Source organism: Arvicanthis niloticus, chromosome 5 (assembly GCF_011762505.2).
Source record: "Arvicanthis niloticus isolate mArvNil1 chromosome 5, mArvNil1.pat.X, whole genome shotgun sequence".
Classification (NCBI taxonomy): domain Eukaryota; kingdom Metazoa; phylum Chordata; class Mammalia; order Rodentia; family Muridae; genus Arvicanthis; species Arvicanthis niloticus.
Genome location: NC_047662.1, coordinates 32,527,206 through 32,547,752, shown reverse-complemented (window position 1 = coordinate 32,547,752; position 20,547 = coordinate 32,527,206). Strand labels below are relative to the sequence as shown.

Here is a 20,547-nt window from a genome sequence, read left to right as displayed (position 1 = left end):
GAAGGAGTGTTTCGGCTGCATACTCTTTAAAGGGAGATGGACCAAGTGTAGTAGTCCATGCCTTGAATCCCAGCACTCAGGAGGCAGAATCGGGCAGATCTGAGTTCCAGAACAACCTGGTCTACACAGAGTTTCAGTCTAGCCAGGGATACACAGTGAGATCCTATCTCAAAAATCCAAACCAAACCAATGAACAAAAATGGGAGATGGGGTAGACCACTAGCAAGTCTAACACCCTGACAGACCCAGAAGAACAAACAACTTTGGAGGAAGGTATAGGTCAGTGGCTCTCAACCTGTGGGTTGTGACCCCTTTGTGTGGTGGAAAGATCCTTTCACATGGATCACCTAAGACTACTGGAAAACATATATTTGCATTGAAATTCATAACAGTAGCAAATTACAGTTATGAAGTAGCAATAAAAAAACTTCTATTGTTGGGAGGTTATTACAACATGAGGAACTGTATTAAAGGGTGCAGGATTAGGAAGGTTGGGAACCACTGGGATAGGATAATACCTTTCTCTTTAGTCAGTCTATTCAGCAGGCAGCCCATAGTGAACAATCAGTACAATAAGAGCAATGCCTGATTGCATCACAGATCTTACCACCTTGTCTTTAAAGGAGGCTCCTGGTGGACACATGGGAGCAAAAATCCAATAAGGAAAACAGGCTCATGGTATTAACAGCTCCAAAAGAAGAGAGGCGGTCTGAGTTCTTGTGACTTCTCAGAGAGAAAAGGAGTCAAGTTCATGGGCACAAACCTGCAATGTCTCAAAGCCGATGAGCGCAGCTGGGGACGACTGTGGCAGCCTGCCGCTGTAAACATCCGACTGAAAGCTCCTCTCAACACCTTACAGCTTCCAGTCAAGGATGTTTACAGTAGCAAAGACTGCCCAGAAAAATAAAGAGCTTCGGTGAGGCACAACCTGCTCCCATAAGGAGGTGACCCAGGGCTTGCTAACCCAAAAACCCTCCTGCAGGGTCAGAATTAATGTCAAGTAGGATGCCCACTTCGACACGTTTTCTGACTGGTTATTAGTACAGGTCAACATGGGGAGAATGGTTGTCATTAAATGACTCTGAACAGTGTACTACAAAATAATTTGTTAAAAACACTTAAATCTTATGAAGAAAAATAAAACAAGCAGGACATGATATGGCTTTACTTCTGTGAGGCTCTGCCACTATTTCACAAATACTACACTAAACCTAGTGAATCATGCAAACTGTGTGTCTGAAACAATGAGCTCTATAGGACTAGGGTCTATTACAATCACAATTAGGTTATAATGCACCCAAGTGCTGAACAAAACAAATGGTGTGATCTTTGGAGATGAACAGGCAGAAGAGGGGCAGACACTCAGTTCTTATAATTAAAAGGAAAAATGTAAATGGTGATTCTAAAACTTCACTAGATACTAAAGCATCTGGAGAACTTTAACTATTGATTCCTGGGGTCATGGCATCATAGGTTCTGACTCAGTGGATGAAGGGTAGAGCCATTGCTCTACAGAGACACAGCACAGAGTAAGAGAATAAAAGCCACTGGCTCCAATCCAATCACAATGCAGAGAGAGGCTGTTTCTTAGAATCTGAAATCTGACTAGCTGGAAAAGCTTTTATTTTAAATGAAGAAATCCTGAACTGAGCTTCACCCCACTATCTGTTTCCCCCCACAATCTAACTTTGTTCTCACTGGAACAGCACCCCAGAGGCACTGAGTTAAAAGTACCCATAAATGAGTAGGAGAAGGAGATGCTGACGATGGTCTGGACTACAGAAGAGAACCACGAACAGGAAATGCTTTGGGTGGGTGGGAGGAGCCTCGGACAACATTTTGCCCAGGCCCTGCTGGTGGCAACTGAGCACATCATGTCCTCCCTGCTCACCTGGCGCTTTGGAGGTTTCAGTTCATCTCTTGGAACAATATCGATGAGAAAGTCAAACTGATCAAATTTTGTAATTGCCATAGCAATATCATTCCTCTGTAACAAAGAAAAACAGAATTAAAAACTGGCATAGGTGGCCTAGGAAGAATCTAGTTCTTTTAGCTATTATCTTTCAAGTAAAAGAGCATGACCCTAGCCCTAGTCCCAGTATCTGCGATTAAGGCCTAGGGCCTTACAAAAGCAAGGCAGGTATTCTACCATTGAGCTATACCCCAGACCAAGGAGATGACTTTTAGGCTGTACTAAAAAATCTCTAGGTTTGTTCAGAGCTAAAAATAGCAGCCCAATTTATATCAGACTTGTTGGACAGAAATCAACGAAAGCGATACATATATCTTGTGCTCTAGGACAGGACATCTGAGCCCTACGCACCAACTATTTCTGTTTGTTCTGATTTCAAGGCCTCCATAAAGTTGTAAAACCACTATTCTCTGGCTAATTCAGGACAAAGCAAGCAGTCTCAAATGGCATTCTGTGGTTCACAAGGTCAGCCCATCATTCACTTGTATTACCTTTTTAAAGGCCCTAAGCACTGTTTTGTTTTGTTACAGGCACTTATAATCCAATCACTTGATTTTTATGTTACCTATGGTTTTTAGTTTAGAAGTCAAAATTGTGCCGGGCGGTGGTGGTGCACACCTTTAATCCCAGCACTTGGGAGACAGAGGCAGGCGGATTTCTGAGTTCGAGGCCAGCCTGGTCTACAGAGTGAGCTCCAGGACAGCCAGGGTTACACAGAGAAACCCTGTCTCGAAAAAAACAAAAAACAAAAAAAACCCAAAAAACAAAACAAAAAAAGAAAGTCAAAATTGCTTAATGAATAGTTTAAATGCTGACAAGAATGTCACAGGTGGGCTTTCTCTTCAAGTCTGATACTCCCCTTCCTTTGAATAATAAAAATCAATTTTCTCCCATACAATTTGTGTACTTTTTTTTTTTTTTTTTTTTTTTTTTTTGGAGACAGGGTTTCTCTGTGTAGCTCTGGCTGTCCTGGAACTCACTCTATAGACCAGGCTGGCCTCGAACTCAGAAATCCGCCTGCCTCTGCCTCCCAAGTGCATGATTTGTGTACTTTATTGTAAGTTTTAAGGTTAAAAAAAAAAAAAAAAAAAAACCTGTGGGGGATTTAGCTCAGTGGTAGAGCACTTGACTAGCAAGCGCAAGGCCCTGGGTTCGATATTCAGCTCTGAGGAAAAAAAAAAAAAAAAAAAAAAAAACCACACACTATGCTCAAGTGAGTGATACACTTAAGAATATATGGGAAAGTAAACTTTGAAATATATTTTAAAAATAAACACTTTATGGCTGAAGTGAGAGGTATTATAAATTGGTTTGTCCTGGGACCTGCTAAAGTAAAACTTTAACAGCAGAATTTGAGAAGAAAATATACAGGTACTCACTACAAACTTTATGTTTGAAATCCTTGATAAACATAACAAAGGAAAAGCAAACAAACTCACAAAAATCCTCAGCAACCTCTACATCCCACATCCTAAGCAAAGGGGATGACCCATCAAGAAGGAGGAATGGAAATTTTCTGGTTTTTCCTTCTCTGGTATCTGTCATGGTTCGAAGCCACTGAAATGCAAACCTCCAATCAACCCTTCTTGCCAACCACAACTTGATAATAAACCCTCCTAAGTGGAGCACAGCATATCTTAAAGTCTGCCAGGACTCATCTAAGGTGAGCACAATAGACTCGCTCTCTGATGATGACAACTACTCATGCTAACTAAACAACTCCCTAAGAGTGAAATGAAGGAAAAAATAAAAAGAAGTACCTCCAAGTGCCACACAAAGGCAAACATTTTCTGAAGATGTGTGTGTGTGTGTGTGTGTGTGTGTGTGTGTGTGTGTATGTGTGTGTTTTGATCTTTTCTACCCTTTTCATAGCCCAGGTTAGGTTAGGAGGAGAGGGGGAGAGGGGGAAGGGAGAGAGGGAGATTACCAAAATGACTTTGTACTCTAGAACCTGCTTTTACTTCTCAAATGTTGAGAATACAAGTATACACCACCATACCCATCTTACTGTGCCTTTCTTTAAAAAATTTTCTTTTTGTTAGTTTGTTTGATGTTTCATTTTGTTTTTCAAGACAGAATTTCTCTATGCAGCACTCAAGCTGGCCTAGAACTCAGAGATCCATCTGCCTCTGTCTCAGGAATCCTGGGATAAAGGTGTGCAACACCACTCCCAGTTTATTGTGCCTTCCTTAATATTTTACTGAGTTACTATTTCAGTGAAATACAGAAGTTCAACACTAAGCCCTACAGCTGAGGCAGCACTAATCATGACCACTGGAAGTGGTGCTTTAATATATACTGGACAGTTTTCTCTAGGATCTGTAAAAGTCTTGAGTTTATTGTATTATATGGAGCAGTAATCTTTGTATCCTAAATCCTGACCCACTTCATGATGTAACAGAATTTGTTTATCTCTTTCTGATGGGTTGCTGAGCTGTTCCCAGTTTTCAGCTATTACAAATAAGGTTGTTATAAATACTCTTATGTAAGAATGTCGTATTTCTTCTGGATGCAAACCTAGGAGTAGAATATCCAAGTTAGAGTAAGCTTGTGTTTAACTCCTGCAAACTGTCAAGTAGGTTTTCGAGAGCAATTACACGACCCTACATTCTAACCAGCAGTAATTTTTAGATAGATACCTACACCAATACTTAGAATTGTCTCACTTTGATTTGAAGTTCTTCTGGTTGATTAGAGCAGCATTCACTGTGGTTTGAAGCTGTTACAGATGACTAGTGATGCTGCACACGGACATTATCTTGGCCACAATGGCCAGTTACCTTTAAAACCCTTTGTATTAATTATAGAGGGGACACAGTAAGATGAGTATGCTATGGTGTGAGTGTATCGATCAGCAACTTTGTTCTCTTTCTTCCACCATGGACTGAACTCATGTCAAGCTGTGTGTGTGTGTGTGTGTGTGTGTGTGTGTGTGCGTGTGTGATGTACTTCACTTAGCTAAGCCATTTTGCAGGCCCTGCAGGTTAAGAGGGCTGTTCAAGTACTTTCTCCATTTTACTTTTTAATCTGAACTAACCTAAGCAGTAGCTTTTATAAGATTATATACCACCCCACATGTATCATACACATATACAAGATCATATGTACATATATACATATACAAAAGATTGAGAGAGAGTGTGTATAGACACCATGCACAACTTTTAAAACTTTAACACTTTCCTACAGTGGCTGGGTATAGTGGCACATACCTATAATCCTGGTTCTCAGGAAAATCAAAGCTTTCAGGCCTAGAGTTGGAGAGGTAGTTCAGTGGCTAAGAGAATAGTCTGTTCTTGAAGAGGATCCAAGTGTGGGTTCCTAGCGCCCACTTATAACTCCAGCTCCAGAAGATCCAATGCTTCTTCTGGCCTCCGTAATATGCGTGCACACATACATACAATAGTTTTAAATAAGTGGGACAGGGCAGCCTGGACTACACAGAGACCCTGTCCCCAAAATTAAATAAAAAAATTAAAAAATTAAATAAACAGTAAAACATATAAATCTTAACTTGTGTGTATGGTATATGTATGTGCATGCATAGGCCAGGGATTAATATCAGAGTTTTCCTAAATCTCTCTCCATCTTGGTTTTTTGTTTTTGTTTTTGTTTTTTAAAAAAGACAGAGTCTTTCAGAGAACCCAGGACACTCAATGATTTGACTAAACTGGTTGAAAAATGAGCTTCAAAAACCCACCTGTCTTCTTTGCTGTCACAGAAGCAGACTACCATGTGTGACTTTTTACATAGGTTCTGCAGAAGTAAACATTGATTCTCCTGCTTACATGACAACCACCTTACCTACTGAGATATCTCCGTAATCCTTTTTAGCTTACTTAGTTTTTGAGATAAGTTCTTAATATGTGGCTCTGATTTGCCTAAAATTTACTGTGTCAACCAAACAGGCCTTAGACTCTCAATGATCATCCTGCTCTGGTCTACTGAAGTTGGAATTACAGGCTTACACTATCATGCCCAAACACAAAATCTTAACTTCTGCTTAACATCCGCCTGCACTAGTTGCAGACTCCACAAGCATATGATTTGTGTCTGTTTTGTACACTGCTGGTGTACAGGGCATATAACAGTGCCTGTGACATTTTAGGTGTTCATTAGAAATGAGTAGGCATATACATTTCCACATTTGTAGGTAAAAGAAAATGGAAGAACTCATTGGCTGTATTAAAAATATTTCCAGTATTTTAAATCTATCATATCCCTTTTTTTTAATTTCTGGAGAACTTTTCTTCTAGGACAGTGGCTCTCACCCTTTATAATGCTGCAACACTTTAATACCCCCAAGCAGAAAATTATCTCACTGCTACTCTGTGACCATAATTTTGCCACTGTTATGAATTGTAATGTAAAATCTGATGAGACCCACAAAGGGGTCTTGACCCACAGGTTGAGAACTGCTGCTCTAAGGGCTTGTGCCTAGCTAATGAGAAAGAATTTTGAGAACTTGTATAATCAAGGGTGAATCTCTCTGAGTTCAAGGTCAACCTGTTCTATTTAACAAGTTCTAGGCTGGCCAGAGTTACAGGTGAGGCCCTGAATCAATCAATCCAACAAACAAAAACAAAAAAAAATAGCAAAATAAAAAGAGAACAAAAGGAAACAATTTCAAGGAAGGCAGACAAGAAACAAAAATAATTATCTAGTGCAGTGAGACCTTGAATTCCTTTTGTAATTGTCTTTTCCCGACAGCTCTCAGTTTCCAACAGAAGTTACATCTAGAAACAGGCAAACATTGGATGACTTGAGCTTAGCCTCTATGTAGGTGGACGAAGTAAAGCCAGCACTCCATCACTAAGCTATGAAAAACCCTCCTGAAGAACTCTTCCAGTTCCTGAGAACTGGAAACTAATAATCTTAGAAAGAAAATATCATCATTGTGTCTACAAAGTATACCTGTGTTCCAACAAAGGAAGATCACAATTATATATTAACTTGGAAGAGGTCCATCAGTCCAAAGCATGGGAGAGGAAAAGTTGCTTGCCCTAGTTTTACCAATGTGAGTCTGCATTACCTGAAGAGTACGGCGCTTGTTATCCTCTGTATGGATCCAGGCTCGAAGAGTCAGCTCAGTGATAAAAATCTGGGCTGCCTTAGCAAACAGCACAGGGGCTTCTGCACTGATCATCTGTAAGAGATTGTAGGCCTGTACTGTTAACCACCAGACAAAGTATTCAAGCCAGTCAGCCTCTTTTACTGATGCCAACCTTAGACAAGAACTAAAAATAAGATGGTAGCCTCAAGAGAGTCCAGAGTAAAATAAATTCCTGAGTAAGAGTAAGACATAGCACCTATCACTGCTAGGTCAAGGCATGGCATTTACTTTTGGCCTTGGTCAGTGTCTCTGACCAGGTTCCTTAAACATTTGGTTTTCCTGCCTCCACCTCCCAACACTAGGATTACAGGGACACATATACTAAGCTGTCTTAATACGTGTGACTTCAACCAAAGATGTAAAGAGCAGTTGTAGAGTTAAAGATATATAAGATGAGAACTGGGATCTTGGTTCTACCAATACAGCTGGTCAATTCATCTTTGTGCATACTTCTATAGTTGTATAGCTTGTAGGCAAGGTAGCATATGCCTATAATCCCAGCACTCAGGAGGCAAAGACAGGATAACCAAGAGTTCTGGCCGAACCCGGGCTATATAATGAGGTGACACCTGTCTTCACAAAAAACAAACAAACAAGCCCACAGAAGCTAGTAAAAGGGAAGTGCTATAAGAACTGTTAGTTTTCCTTGCAAATTCAAAGACATCACACATTTTGAAAGGTAAAGAGACAGAGCTGTTCTTCCCTAAGAATCATAATCAGAGGTAAACTCCTAGGAATTTAAAAAAAAAAAAAAAAAAAAAAAAAAAAAAAAAAAAAAAAAAAAAAAAGATGGCCAGGGATTAATCCTTTCACAAGTACAATTCACTCATGGTTTGTTGGCCTGTTTGTTTTTAGAATGATCAAGATATCAGAAAGGTACATGTGGTAGTTTGGAGGGAGAATGGCCTCCTAAGGCTCATATACTTAAATATGTGGTCCCCAGTTGGTGGAACTCTTTGGGAAGGATTAGAAGAGAGGTCTAATCCAGGAGGTATGTCACTGGAGGCAGGCTTTAAGGTTTCAAAGCCTGTATCATTCCAGTCTCTCTGCCTGTTGCTTGTGTCTTAAAATGTGAACTTCATCTCCCAACAACCGAATCTGTTGCCTATGGATCCCATTCCCTTAACTGGCCGCCTTCTCTGGCCTTTGTGGGAAAGGATGTGCCTAGTCCTGGAATGACTTGATGTGCCAGGGCAGAATGAATACCCAGGGGAGGGTCTTACCCTTCTCAGGGGAGAAGCGGGGGGGGGGGGGGGGGGGGGGGGGACACACGATGCCGATGATGACGAAGATACACACATGGTGGAGGGGCTGTAAGGGGGGAACTGGAAGAGGGGGCTGGGATCAGGATGTAAAGTGAATAAATAATAAATGAAAAAAAAAAAAGTGAGTTCTAGCAAGGAGGTTGTGGTAAACATATTTAATCCCAGTAATCAGGAGACAGGACGGTGGATACCTGAGTTCAAGGCCAGCCTAGTCTACACAGAGAGTTCTAAGACAAGTTAGGGCTATACAGAGGAACTTTGCCTTGGGGGGGGGGGGTAACAAACAGTGAGCTCTTAGCAACTGCTTGCACCGTATCTGCCTGCCTGTTGCAAGGTCCCTAACATAGTGAACATGGACTCTAACCCTCTGTAACTATAAGCCCAAATAAACCCTCTTATAAACTGCCTTAGTCACAACAACAGAAAAGTAACTAAGGCAGTACAGTATCATCATTAGAAATTTCTACAGCTCAGAAGACTTGAGACTGTAGCAAGTGCTGAGAGAAGAGCAGTGTTCTGTTGAACTGATGTACGCAAATGTTCATACTGTGAAGTGAAAAGAATCAGGAATAGCACCTGATCTCAAAAGCAAACACTAAGTATCTGGGAGGAAAAAAATCCCATATCTCAATTTTCAAAGAAACATCATTCAATAACTAAAACTGTTCCATTTAAGATCATTTCATTTTAGATAAAAGCCAAATAAAAACATAGGTAACATCTTAATATTTTTATTTCTGTTAAACCTTGAGTTCTAGATGAATCATCAGTACTCATAGTTTTAGCTCTAATATGAACTTTAAAAATAGTGTGAATTCACCTTCACATCTTCATCCAGTTTCATAATCTTCTTAATACGAGCCAGTGGGAGTTCCTGTACTCGGAAATCTTTCTGAAATGAGCAATAAGAGGCACATTGAATGTGGCATGGCCAACAAAGCAGCTGAGCACAGGCAGTGGCAGACAGACTGGTATAGATCCCAGCTCAGGAAATAGAGCAGGGAAAGATGGACAGATAAATTAACAAAATATAAGCTCTAAATAAATGCTTCCTTAGCCCTGGCAGAGCTCCAAACTCTCAGACTGCACTCCTGAAGGAAAGCCAGATGCTAACAGGTTCTTTGCCTTTCCTTAGAAGTTCATTTCAACTATCCCCTCTTCCTTCCTCTTCTGTAACCAAGTTACTAATCTACAACAAGAAGATTAAAATAAAATCTCTGCCTCCAAAGCATTCCCTATCCTGATACTTCTTTTGCGTTTGAGACAGGATCGCATTACTGGCCTCAAATTCACAGAGCTCTCCCTACCAGTGCCTGCAGAGGGACTTCCTGCCAGTACTCTATTCTGTGGGGAACCTAAAGATAAGGGTAAATTCAGCAGCTGCCTTCTAGAATCAGGCCTGCTACTTTTTCCTTAAACAAAAACAAGACAGGGAAAATACACTACACTGGCTAGGATTTACGAAAGGACTTTTTTGAATGTCACCACTCAATTTATGTGCAATTTAAGTCCCACGCCCTCAATTTATTTTGAAACTACTGCTATTTAAACACATGTCCGAGAGTGGATATAATTCTAGAAATAAAAATTAACCTTGAAGAGAAGACATGGTGAGTATGCTAAAATCAGCAATCAATGTGCTGAAGTTAGGTATTACATGACTGTTCATATGGGTGTGACTCTCTAATCTCCATATGATCACCTGGGCATTCATGTTATCACGTTATAGAAGGAGGAACTATTATTTGAGATTTAATAAAAATTAACAAGCACAAGTAAATTTTCTTTTCTGAAACAGAAAACTCTAAGTATATGTCAAAGAAGGCATTCTAGAAAAATATCACAAGCTTCCCAGAATCCAGTGGCAGGAGGTAGAGATGGGGGCTTTATAGAAGAAAAAAAAATTGAGATTAAAATATCTAAAAGAAAGCAGGGTATGGTAGTGCAGAGCTTTAATCCCAGCACTCAGGAGGCAGAGGCAGGTGGATCTACTTGAGTTTGAGGCCAACCTGATCTACAGAGTGAGTTGCAGTTGCAGGACAGCCAAGGTTACATAGAGAAACCCTGTCTCAAACAAACAAACAAACACACTAAACCAAACAAAAAGTACAAGAACTGGCAGCATAGAGAAACACCTTCAAGGCAGAAACTTAAAAACAAACTAAAAAACCCAAATGTCTCTACCTAGACCAACAAGCTTCTTGGCTACACTCAGCTCTACAAAGTCAAATATCACTTTTTCATCTTCCTCTTTTCCAAATTTGGTAACATTCTCCATGAAGCCTCTACTCTCCAAAAAGGAAGTGTGTGGGGGCAGCTGGAAAGAGCACAGCTGCTCTTGCAGAAGACTCAGGTGTGGTTCCCAGCACCACAAGGCAGCTCACAGGCACCTGTAACTCCAGTTCCATAGGCTCTGAAGCCACCTTCTGACATTCATAAGGACCACACATGTACCACACATATTGTACACATACATACATGCAGGCAACACAAAACACTTATATACATAAAAATTATTGAAAAAATTTTATTAAAATGCATTATGTGAAAAATAGATCATAACAGGGAGTTTTGTCAAGGGTGAGGTTAACTATTCCTAACAACAGCCTAGTTTTCTATACTTCCATCCTAGCTTTCTAGACACACATAAGAGCCCAAGTTAAGTTTACAGAAAAGGAGGTCTCTCTACTACCAGCTTACTGAAACCCCACACTGACTTTCATGTCAACAGCAGCTCTTTGAGAGTGAATAGTATTGACTCCTCTCCCAGCTGACTCAAGAAGGAGGACTAACCCAAACTCTTCCTCTGCTCTTTAGGAACTGGATAAATAAACTGCAGAAGACTATCTTTGAACACTCTCATGTTCCTGACTATAATCTGAGAACTGCATTTAAATTACTGCTATGTTACTGTGCCAAGTTTCATGAGACCTGAAATTACTCAAGTTGAAAGCCAAAGAAAAGTCAAAAGTAGGTTCTAAGCTACACTACAGAATCCTGAGTTTTAAGTAACAGAAATCTCCTTTACTAAGCTCACTGAGACACTCCAGAAATTCGAGATTCTCATCCTTCTGAAAGTAATAATTCTAATGATTGGCTTCACCTTGGAAATGTCAGAGGGAAGCTTTTGAAAATCAAATTGCCTAGGCTCTGCTGCAGACTGACACAATAGAATTTAGGAGTAGAATCCTGACATCAAGGTTTTTAGATTGGTGGTTTGGTTTTTTTTTAAAAACTCCCTTCATAAGTATCATCAAGAGTGAGGGTTGAGGGTCGCTCTACTAAGTATGCAAAGCACAGATGTACAGGAAGAACTTGCAGCACTTGACCTGTATGGGTTGTTGTTGTTGAAGAGGGTCTCATTATATAGCTCTGGTTGGCCTGAAACTACTATGTACACCAGGCTGACTTTGGACTCACAGAAATATACCTGCCTTTACTTCCCTAGTGATGAGATTAAATGAAGCTACCACACTTGGCCCAGAACCTTTTTTTTTTTTTTTTTTTTTTTAAGATTTATTTATCTTTATTCATTTTATGTGTATGAGTACTTTGCCTGCATGTATATCTATGGACTACATAAGTGCCTGTTCCCCAGAGACCAGAAGAGGGTGTTGTTTCCCCTAAGACTGAAGTTATAGATGGTTGTGAGCTGCTATATGGATGCTGAGAGCTGAATCCAGGTACTCAGGAAGAGCAGCCAGTGCTCTTAAATACTAAGCCATCTATCTCTTCAGTCCTCAGGGCCTGTCTTTTAACAGTCTGTCAGTCTGCCATGTTCTTGCTTGGTTACATGATTTGACTGCCATGTTAGAAAATCCATCAGTTTTCCATGTTCTTGCTTGGTTATGATTTGGTTAATATGATTTGACTATCATGTTAGAAATGTCTTTGTCCAACCTAGAAGTGGTCAGCCCAAAAGACAGGACTTTAAATGACTTAATTACTAAGTTATAGCTATCTGAAGGTTGAACCAGACAGAGAGAGTAAATCAGGGGAAGATTAAATTTCTCAAGAATCAGTATCCTCACCATTTGTCCAATGTACTCCCACCCAAATCACTACTCCCAAAGACTAAATTAGCTTTCTCTTCTCCACTCTCAAAGAGGTCCTGATGATTATGAAACTCAATGGCAAGATGTCTATGAGTTTACATGGTGCTGAATGTTTGTAATTCTAGTGTTTGGGCAGCTGAAAGGACCCCACCCTCACCCTACAGAAGTGAGGGACAGAGGGTAGAGGGAAATCTGGATTTTCAATGAGATCCCCACTTAAAAGAGCATGAAAACTCTGTTATTTATGGTTTCTAGAGCCTTGGTGAACAGTAATATATAATGCTTTATGTAATCACCGAGGGGCAAGATTATTTGCTAGAATTTGCAACCAACTTCATCCCCATCTGAAAATTTGGATTTATGGACAATTACAGAGCTTTTTAGAGTATAGAACAAGATGGTCAAGTGGAGATAGAAGACAAATTGCTATTACTTGATTCACACTAAAATGACTAAGGACAGGTATGTTCAACACATCATGAAATATACCACCTGTCAAAGTTCAGTTACTTGCTTTGGAACAACCAGAATCTCAATTTAAGACAACACACACCACTTTTACAAATATTCTTGTTCTACTTATACTTAGATAACTTATACATAATAGGGTTTTAAAAACCTGCTCGATATTTTAAAGTATCTACCTAAAAGGATACATCTGGGAAAGTCTGCTGTCAATTTGGTGTGGTAATACACTTCTGTAATTCCAGGCCTTGGGAGGCAGACACAGGAGGATTGCTGAAGTTCAAGGCCAGCCTGACCTACACAGTGCAAATCTAGACTGATCAGGGCTATATAATGAGATCTTGTCTTAACTTCTTTCCTTCAAAAGTCTAATATTAAGCACCACTAAGTTCTGGAAAGATACAAATTAAGTGCTGACATGCTGCAAGCCCAAGAACTAACCACAGGTCTCACTCTTAGAAAGGAAACAAGCACCTCAACCTCACTCACTCTCTTGTGGAAACTTGGAACTAACATTGCTCTGTACTAAGTCTGAAGGGAGAAGTCTGACTCATTCAGTCCTTCATTATGCAGTTATTATATGTCAGTCATTCTTCTAAGCAGATGTTACAGCACAGTAGAGATCTAAGGAATTGAGGAGATACATGGGGAGAAAACTTTAGTTAAGTCAATGGAAGAACAAGTAAAGCCAACTTCCTTCTTCCATTTCTTTCTCTTCACCTACAAAAACTTGAACCAGAAGGGTACTTGTATTGTACCAAGTAAAGCAAGTAAAGCACTTGTATTGTACCAAGTAAACCAAGTAAAGCACATAAAATCAAATAAACATAACCATTAGATTATATGAAGACTAATCTTGGCTGTCAACTTTACTGAATCTGTCATCAACTAAAATACAAACTGCTAGGGTAGTCCTATGAAGGATTTTCTTGACCAGAGTATTTGAAGCAGGAAGACCCACCCTAAATCTGGATGGCACTTTCTGGTAGCAGCCTACACAAAAGTACACGAAGGAATGAACCTTTGCCTTTTGTCTGCCCTCACTGTTGGTTTTCCCTCACTGTTAATGGCTAGTTCATCTAGCTACAACATTTCCTCTGCTGATAAGAGAATCAACTTCTTCATGATTCCAAGAAAGAATGAAGCCCAGCAGCCCTTCGGGCTTTCAGCACCATTATTGGGTCTAGCTGAGCAACTGCCAGATGCCAGATTCTTGACTTCTCCAGTGTTAAGACACTCATTATTGGACTACCTGGGTTGCATCCTAAAAGCCAATCTAATAAATTGTGTGTGTCTCTCTCTCTGTGTGTGTGTGTGTGAAAAGAATCCTATTTAAAGATTATCTTCCAAAAATCTATGCAAAACACCCTAGACTTCTGACTTTATAAATTCATTTTTATCCCCCTCTGTTTACTCTATCTGAAACAGCATAGATAACTAACACTTAGGAATACCAAAAAGAAACTTCTGGAAACCCATTGTGAGCACAGGCCACTCAGAAAAGGCCAGCCAAGCTCAAAAATCCAAAACCCCCCTTATATGAACAAATACTACCCAGTGGTACATTCAGAACATTAATCAACCCCATGTCAATACCTGAAGTTAGTATGAAGTTAGTTTGTTACTTATTTACAGTCTGTCTTGTGAGAACACATTTTCCAGGAGGACAATGATCTAATCTGTTGAGTGTTACTACTAGAGCCAACACAGCACAGGACAAAGTGGGTGAAAAACTTGTGAAAAAACAAGAATTTGTTGAGTAAACAAACTAACAAATCAATTTTGCTTACCAGAGTATAAAGGCCACTAAACCTAAGACAGCTCCATGTCAGGGAAAAAAAAAAATCCAGCATCTGCTCTGCCAGAATTCTACCTCCAATTCTCTACCTCCAAGGCAGCAATGGCACAAGACACAGGGACTTCCTTTCATCCTTGCTAAGACATCAAACTCAATGTTCTTCATTAAAACATGACAATGTATTCTGAAAATACTTCTGTTTTATCATACCTTTCTCCTGCTGCTACTTCTGTACCACATACTGCATTCCTACCCCATCTTTACTATACAGAACCTGTTAGTTTTCCTCTAACACAGGTTTAGCGTCCTCTACGACTCCCAGCCTTTGCACATGCTCTTTCTGCTGCCTAGAATAGAACTATTTCCCCATCCCACCCATGTGGCTAATGATCACTCAAATTTCAAGATCCAATAAAAATAAACATGCTGTGTTTTTTATTTGTTTCTTATTAAGTTTTATCAAAGCTCACGTTATCAGGTTGGTAGCAATTACTTTAGCTGCTGAGGCATCTCAGCAGCCCTATATGCCATCATTTAGAACTTTCTCTAGCTCAAACAGAGAAAATGAAGCACTATACTGTCTCCAGGCCTCCTACAGTACACTGTCTTTCATTGCTCAGTGCAGTCGCCACTGTGACTTGTCCATACGTACTGAGTGAATAACTACTGACTACTATTACTCTAGTTGCAACTGGAAGATGGTAAGCTCCTTAAAAATGTGCTTATATCTGATTTTTGTATGTTTATAATTATCAATGAGAGGATTTTAGTTCAAAGGCTCATCTGCCAGTCTATGAGGTTTGGTTTTTTTTTTGGGGGGGGGGGGAGAGGGAGGGGGTTTGGTCACAGTTATGAAAAACTGCTATTGGCAGTTAGTGAGCAGAGGGCAGGATGTTGCTGAACAACCTAAAAAACAGAATACAAAGATCTAGAACAAAGATCTCATAATGCTGCTACTGAGAAACTCTAATCTAAGTATATGTTTTAACTAAGTGTATCTAGTGCTGTAGGTGCTGGCTCACAGATCTCCTGCTGAATAAGCTATCCAATAGTTTTCACCAAAATTATAGAAATTTAGTACAGCCAATAAACTAGGCTATAACTAAAGAAACAGGCTGAAACTACTATAAGAAGGTACAATCTCTGCTTCTCTCTATATGCTAAAAGAGCAGTTTCACATAAGCCTGCCTCCAAGGAGAACATCTGAACCGATAGCCACTTAGTCACGAACACACCTTGATACTACCTCCTACAAGTTAACTTCTATTTTTATTTCCCAACCCACAGGTCAGGAGAACACTCTTCCTTTGTGGTATCCGTGTCTTCTTTCTGCTGATCTGCTTCAGACACACATTGCTCTTCCTTACCACTGTTAAGTTTCGGATTTCCTCCATGACTCTGGGCCAGAAGGACTGGAGGCTTTGCTGGGCATCACTGCTGCTGGTACCACCAAACCCTCCTTCTGTAGACATTTTCACAACTGAAAATACACACAGACACAAAGCACATTAGAAATAATAAAGCCATACTTTCTGTTCAGGTTAGTTATTTATCTTTCTATAGATGTTTTCACTGGTTTAATTGTTTCAGTGTTAAGGTCTATCTTGTGCTGATAGGCTTTCTGGCACAGGTTCATTACATCTTCACAAAAGACATTTCTGTGAGTTTGAGGCCAGCCTGGTCTACAGACTGAGTTCCAGGACAGCCAGGGCTACACAGAGAAGGAGGCAGAGGAAAAGGAGTAAATCAATTTTTAAGAAAAGCCAACTAATGTGAATCAGAAGTTAACTTCCCATGGGAATGTTCCCACAGAATGGGAAGGTATTCTGTGATCCAATCTAATCCATAATTTTTAGCATCATTCTCTTCAAAGCCTTCTAAGTTATCCATAGCTGCTCAGACTCCAGGCCACATCCTATAGCATATATGGAAGGGATTGATGATAGACAGAGAGCAGAAAACTAAAGAGTTTTAGAAAATAACAGTAATAGTCACATTTATTAATTTTTATTTATTTGTTAGACACTGAGTCTCTATTTCTCTGAGTTTCTGATGTTATTACTCCTATTGTCAATAAGTCTATCTTAAAAGTATAAAAGGGACAACTGGTAATTAAGTGGGTAGTATGAAGTCTCTGAACTGAAACTGAGCACTCCCTAATAGTTTCATATCCCCAACTTTGCTTTGGCACAATACCAAACACAGTATACCAATAATTAGAAGCTTTAAAGACAGTTGTAGTAATCCTACTACATCTGAGGTGGAAGCAGGAGGATGGAGAGTTCAAGGTCAGCTTTGCCTAAATAGTTTGCCAGCCTATACTACATGAAACTTTTGTTTGTTTGTTTGTTTGTTTGTTTGTTTTCTAAAGAATAAAAAGAGGAGGGGATGAGATGACTCAAAGGGTATCCCCGGTAAAAGGAAGGAACTGCCTCCTCAAGTTGTCCTGTGACTTCCACATGTGCGCTGCAGCACACACACATACACACAAATAAATGTTGAAGGTTAAAGAAAAAAGATCGGTGGCTTAAAATCATGATGAAGAGAGGAAGATCAGAACCTACATTTTCCAACTACTTTGTAATGTAGTAAGGGAAGTGAAAACATTCCCCCAGTAGCCAGAACTATAAAAAAGATTGTAAGATTTATTTTATATGAGTGTACTGTAGCTGTCTTCAGCCACCAGAAGAGGGCATCAGATCCCATTACAGATAGTTGTGAGCCAACATGTGGTTGTTAGGAATTGAACTCAGGACCTCTGGAAGAGCAGTCAGTGCTTTTAACTGCTAACCATCTACTTTAAAGACAAACTTTTGATTATCTAAGTCCTATTGCAGGGAATTATTTGAAAATGTCTAATATCTCAGTGACAGGCCACTGGGAAAGTGCTATGTAAGCTGTTTAGAACTACTTCTGCAGGGTTAAAAGTTTCAGAGCCAGGTATCACATGAGCAAACATGTAATGTACATTCTTTCTACCTCCTAGGGGTTCTCACTATGTACTTCTGGCTGTCCTGAAACTCACTATGTAGACTAGGTTGGCCTCAGATCTGCTAGAATTAAAAGCATACTAGGATTAAAGGCATGAGACACTATACCAGGCTTCAAATATGTAACTGCCTAGGCTTCATGTATGTACAGCTGGGCAAGCCATTCTCCACTGGCAGAGTGAAATGACTGGCAAATCTAGGTTAAACTGTGAGGATGCTCAAGTCACTGCTAAATGTTTGTTTAGGACTACACGACCTATCTGATCGCCCCACCCCCATTTTCCTTTTAAAGAAATGAGTTGTGTGTAAGAAGGCATGACAGTTAAGACTTCAAAGCAGATTTCACTATGGTGTAATGGCATTAGTGGATGATGATGTAATGGGAAAAATGGTTGAAGCTAATTTCTGAGACTGGAGGGCTATAAACAGCTCTATACATCAATAGGAACTCTTTAAGTATCTGGGAAGCAATGTGATCCTAAGAGTTTTTGGAAAGAGTTAAAGAGAAGTGTTGACTCACAAATGGAAATGACTATATAAAAATCTAAAGTCCTAAATACCTACAAAGATCTCGTACAGCACAACTCCATGGCACTTCACTTATTACCACAGGGCCTATAGTATACTTCAAATGTACCCAGAACACAGAAATCATTAGAAAAAAAAATGTTTTAAGACAGCCATTGCATATGGTCCAGGCTAGCCTAGAACTCTTTACATATCCAAGGATAACTTTGAATTTCTGATCCCCTTGCCTCTACTTCCAGAGTGCTGACATTATAAGCACATATTCATGTGATATTAGGGACCAAACTCAGGCTTGGTGTTTACCAGGTAAACATTCTACTGAGCTACATCTCCAACTCCATAGAAAGAATTTTAATTAGTTCTATTAATAACTTCCTATAAAATATTTATGACAAGAGAGTGATAATCAACCTTTTGTTAAATAGGCAAAAATTTTAAAACATTTTTCTAGCCAGATGTGGCAGTATACATCTGTAACCACAGCTTTCAGGAAGCTGAAGTAGAGGACCGAGCTCAAAGCTAGCCTAGGCTACATAAACACAAACAAAAAATGGTAGTGGTGATGAAGAAATGGGTATGTGGCTCAGTGGTAAAGCACTTGCCTAGCATTCACATAAACTCTGCGTTCCTTACCATACAAAAATGTCATATTTAAAACTGAAGTATGGTGGCTCATACATCTATCTCAGCACTCAGGGGCTGGAGGGTTACCTGGAGTCCAGAGGGCAGCCCTGGCTACTGAATGACACTGTTATCTTAAACAAACAAACAAAACCCCCAGAAACAATCTGGTTAGGGAACCACGGATGGGTTTAATCTTAGCATACACACTGTTGTGCAGACAGTTACCCAGTTAAGGGAGAATCCACACTGCCACTAGTAATACCTTTCCTTTACCTGCTGTTGGTGACTAAATGTCATTGAAGCACAAACACCTGTGAGATTTAAAGTTTGGTAAGCTTTAACTGTTTCCTTCAAAAAACACGATATATTATAAGGGTACTTGGACTGGCTTTAAAATTTATACTATATCTCAAGCAATATAGTTCATTAAAAAATTGTTTTCAGTATTTACCCATTGAAGTATAATTTAGTATTAAATAACACAGACAACCTAACTATAAACACAAACTAATTCTGCTGGCTAAGTACTCAATAGGCCGTGGGGAGGAGTAATCTGAATTACTTACTTTAGTAATTAACACATAAATGACAACTGAATTGATCTTGCTACAAAATTAGCTCATTTATAACCTCTACGCCCCATGGAAAAACATGCAGGGTTCATCTGGATGATGAAATGGACATTTAAATTAGAAGAAGTATTCCTAACACCAGCATTTAGGAGGCAGAAGTAAAGGACAGGAAAGTTTAGGTCAGACACATAATGAGACTATGTGGGAAGTTAGGGGAAATTGGGAGCATTAGGATTCTTTTCATTCTATGTTAAGACATTGCCTACCACTGGATAAAGCTATTTATATAACAAGGACAAAGATAAAACCGTCTTTAGACCAAGCACATTAACTTACATCACTCTTATGAAAAATGCAATATAGAATTTCTCAGATTTAATTCATTATTGATATTCAATTTATTATTCATGTTTATTAATTACTTTTTAAGTACTTGACTAAGACTTCATGTTTAATGTGCCGAAGTGCTCAATAGTCATTTCTGGAAGTATTTTCAACTCCCAGTATCTATTAATTTGTCTGATTTTAAATTAACTGATTTTATAAACGGTTTCTTTTCCAAAGCTAAAGAGGAAAGACTCAAAGTCCATCATGAAAATATTGTTTCTGTAATGCTCAAATCAGACTTCTCTAAACATCCTCAACCTAGTAGTACCTCCTTGAGTCTGCTCTATGTATTGAGTTGTCTCTGTTTCCTTCTAGCACACGGTAAGGTGTAATGAGCAAGAGTCAATGAGCAGTATGGCCTCTCTAGGAAAAAGGGAAGCCTAAACAGCTTGACCTGAAAGAGACTAGGATTGCCTGACTAACCAAGAGAAGTGGTTACATAGGAATCTCAGGGTTTTCTCAGGCTGGTAAAATGACTCATCAAATGAAGGTGTTTCCCTTCCTGAATTCCATGTCTTAGTAGTGTGGCCCACACCTTTAACTCCAGCAGTTGGTAGGTAGAGGCAGACAAATCTTGAGTTTTAGGCCAGCCAGCCTCTTTAAACTCTTAGGGGAAAAAATCCACATGGCTTGCAACCAACCCCCTGTAACCCTAGCTCCAAAGGATCTCTTAAAAAAACAAAAAACTACCTGAGATGAACTTCATACAAAACCACACATCAAAAATGTTGCCTTGGTCATTGTAAAGCAGCTGAGGCTGTAGGAAACACAGGAGGCA

General features: G+C 39.6%; 1 protein-coding gene across 5 annotated transcripts in view; it reads right to left on the bottom strand.

Annotated features, from left to right (window-relative positions):
• The window catches only part of Nfyc (nuclear transcription factor Y subunit gamma), a 63,846-nt gene that overhangs the window by 14,437 nt on the left and 28,862 nt on the right, over positions 1–20,547 (bottom strand). For all 5 annotated transcript variants that reach the window (XM_034502438.2, XM_076934278.1, XM_034502440.2 and 2 more), the window contains exons 2-5: positions 16,036–16,148; positions 9,171–9,242; positions 7,005–7,118; positions 1,892–1,987 (exon numbers count right to left, since the gene is read on the bottom strand). In XM_034502438.2, coding sequence (XP_034358329.1) covers positions 1,892–1,987; positions 7,005–7,118; positions 9,171–9,242; positions 16,036–16,140 — 387 coding nt within the window. In that variant the 5' untranslated portion in view covers positions 16,141–16,148. The remainder of the gene's footprint in view (positions 1–1,891; positions 1,988–7,004; positions 7,119–9,170; positions 9,243–16,035; positions 16,149–20,547) is intronic.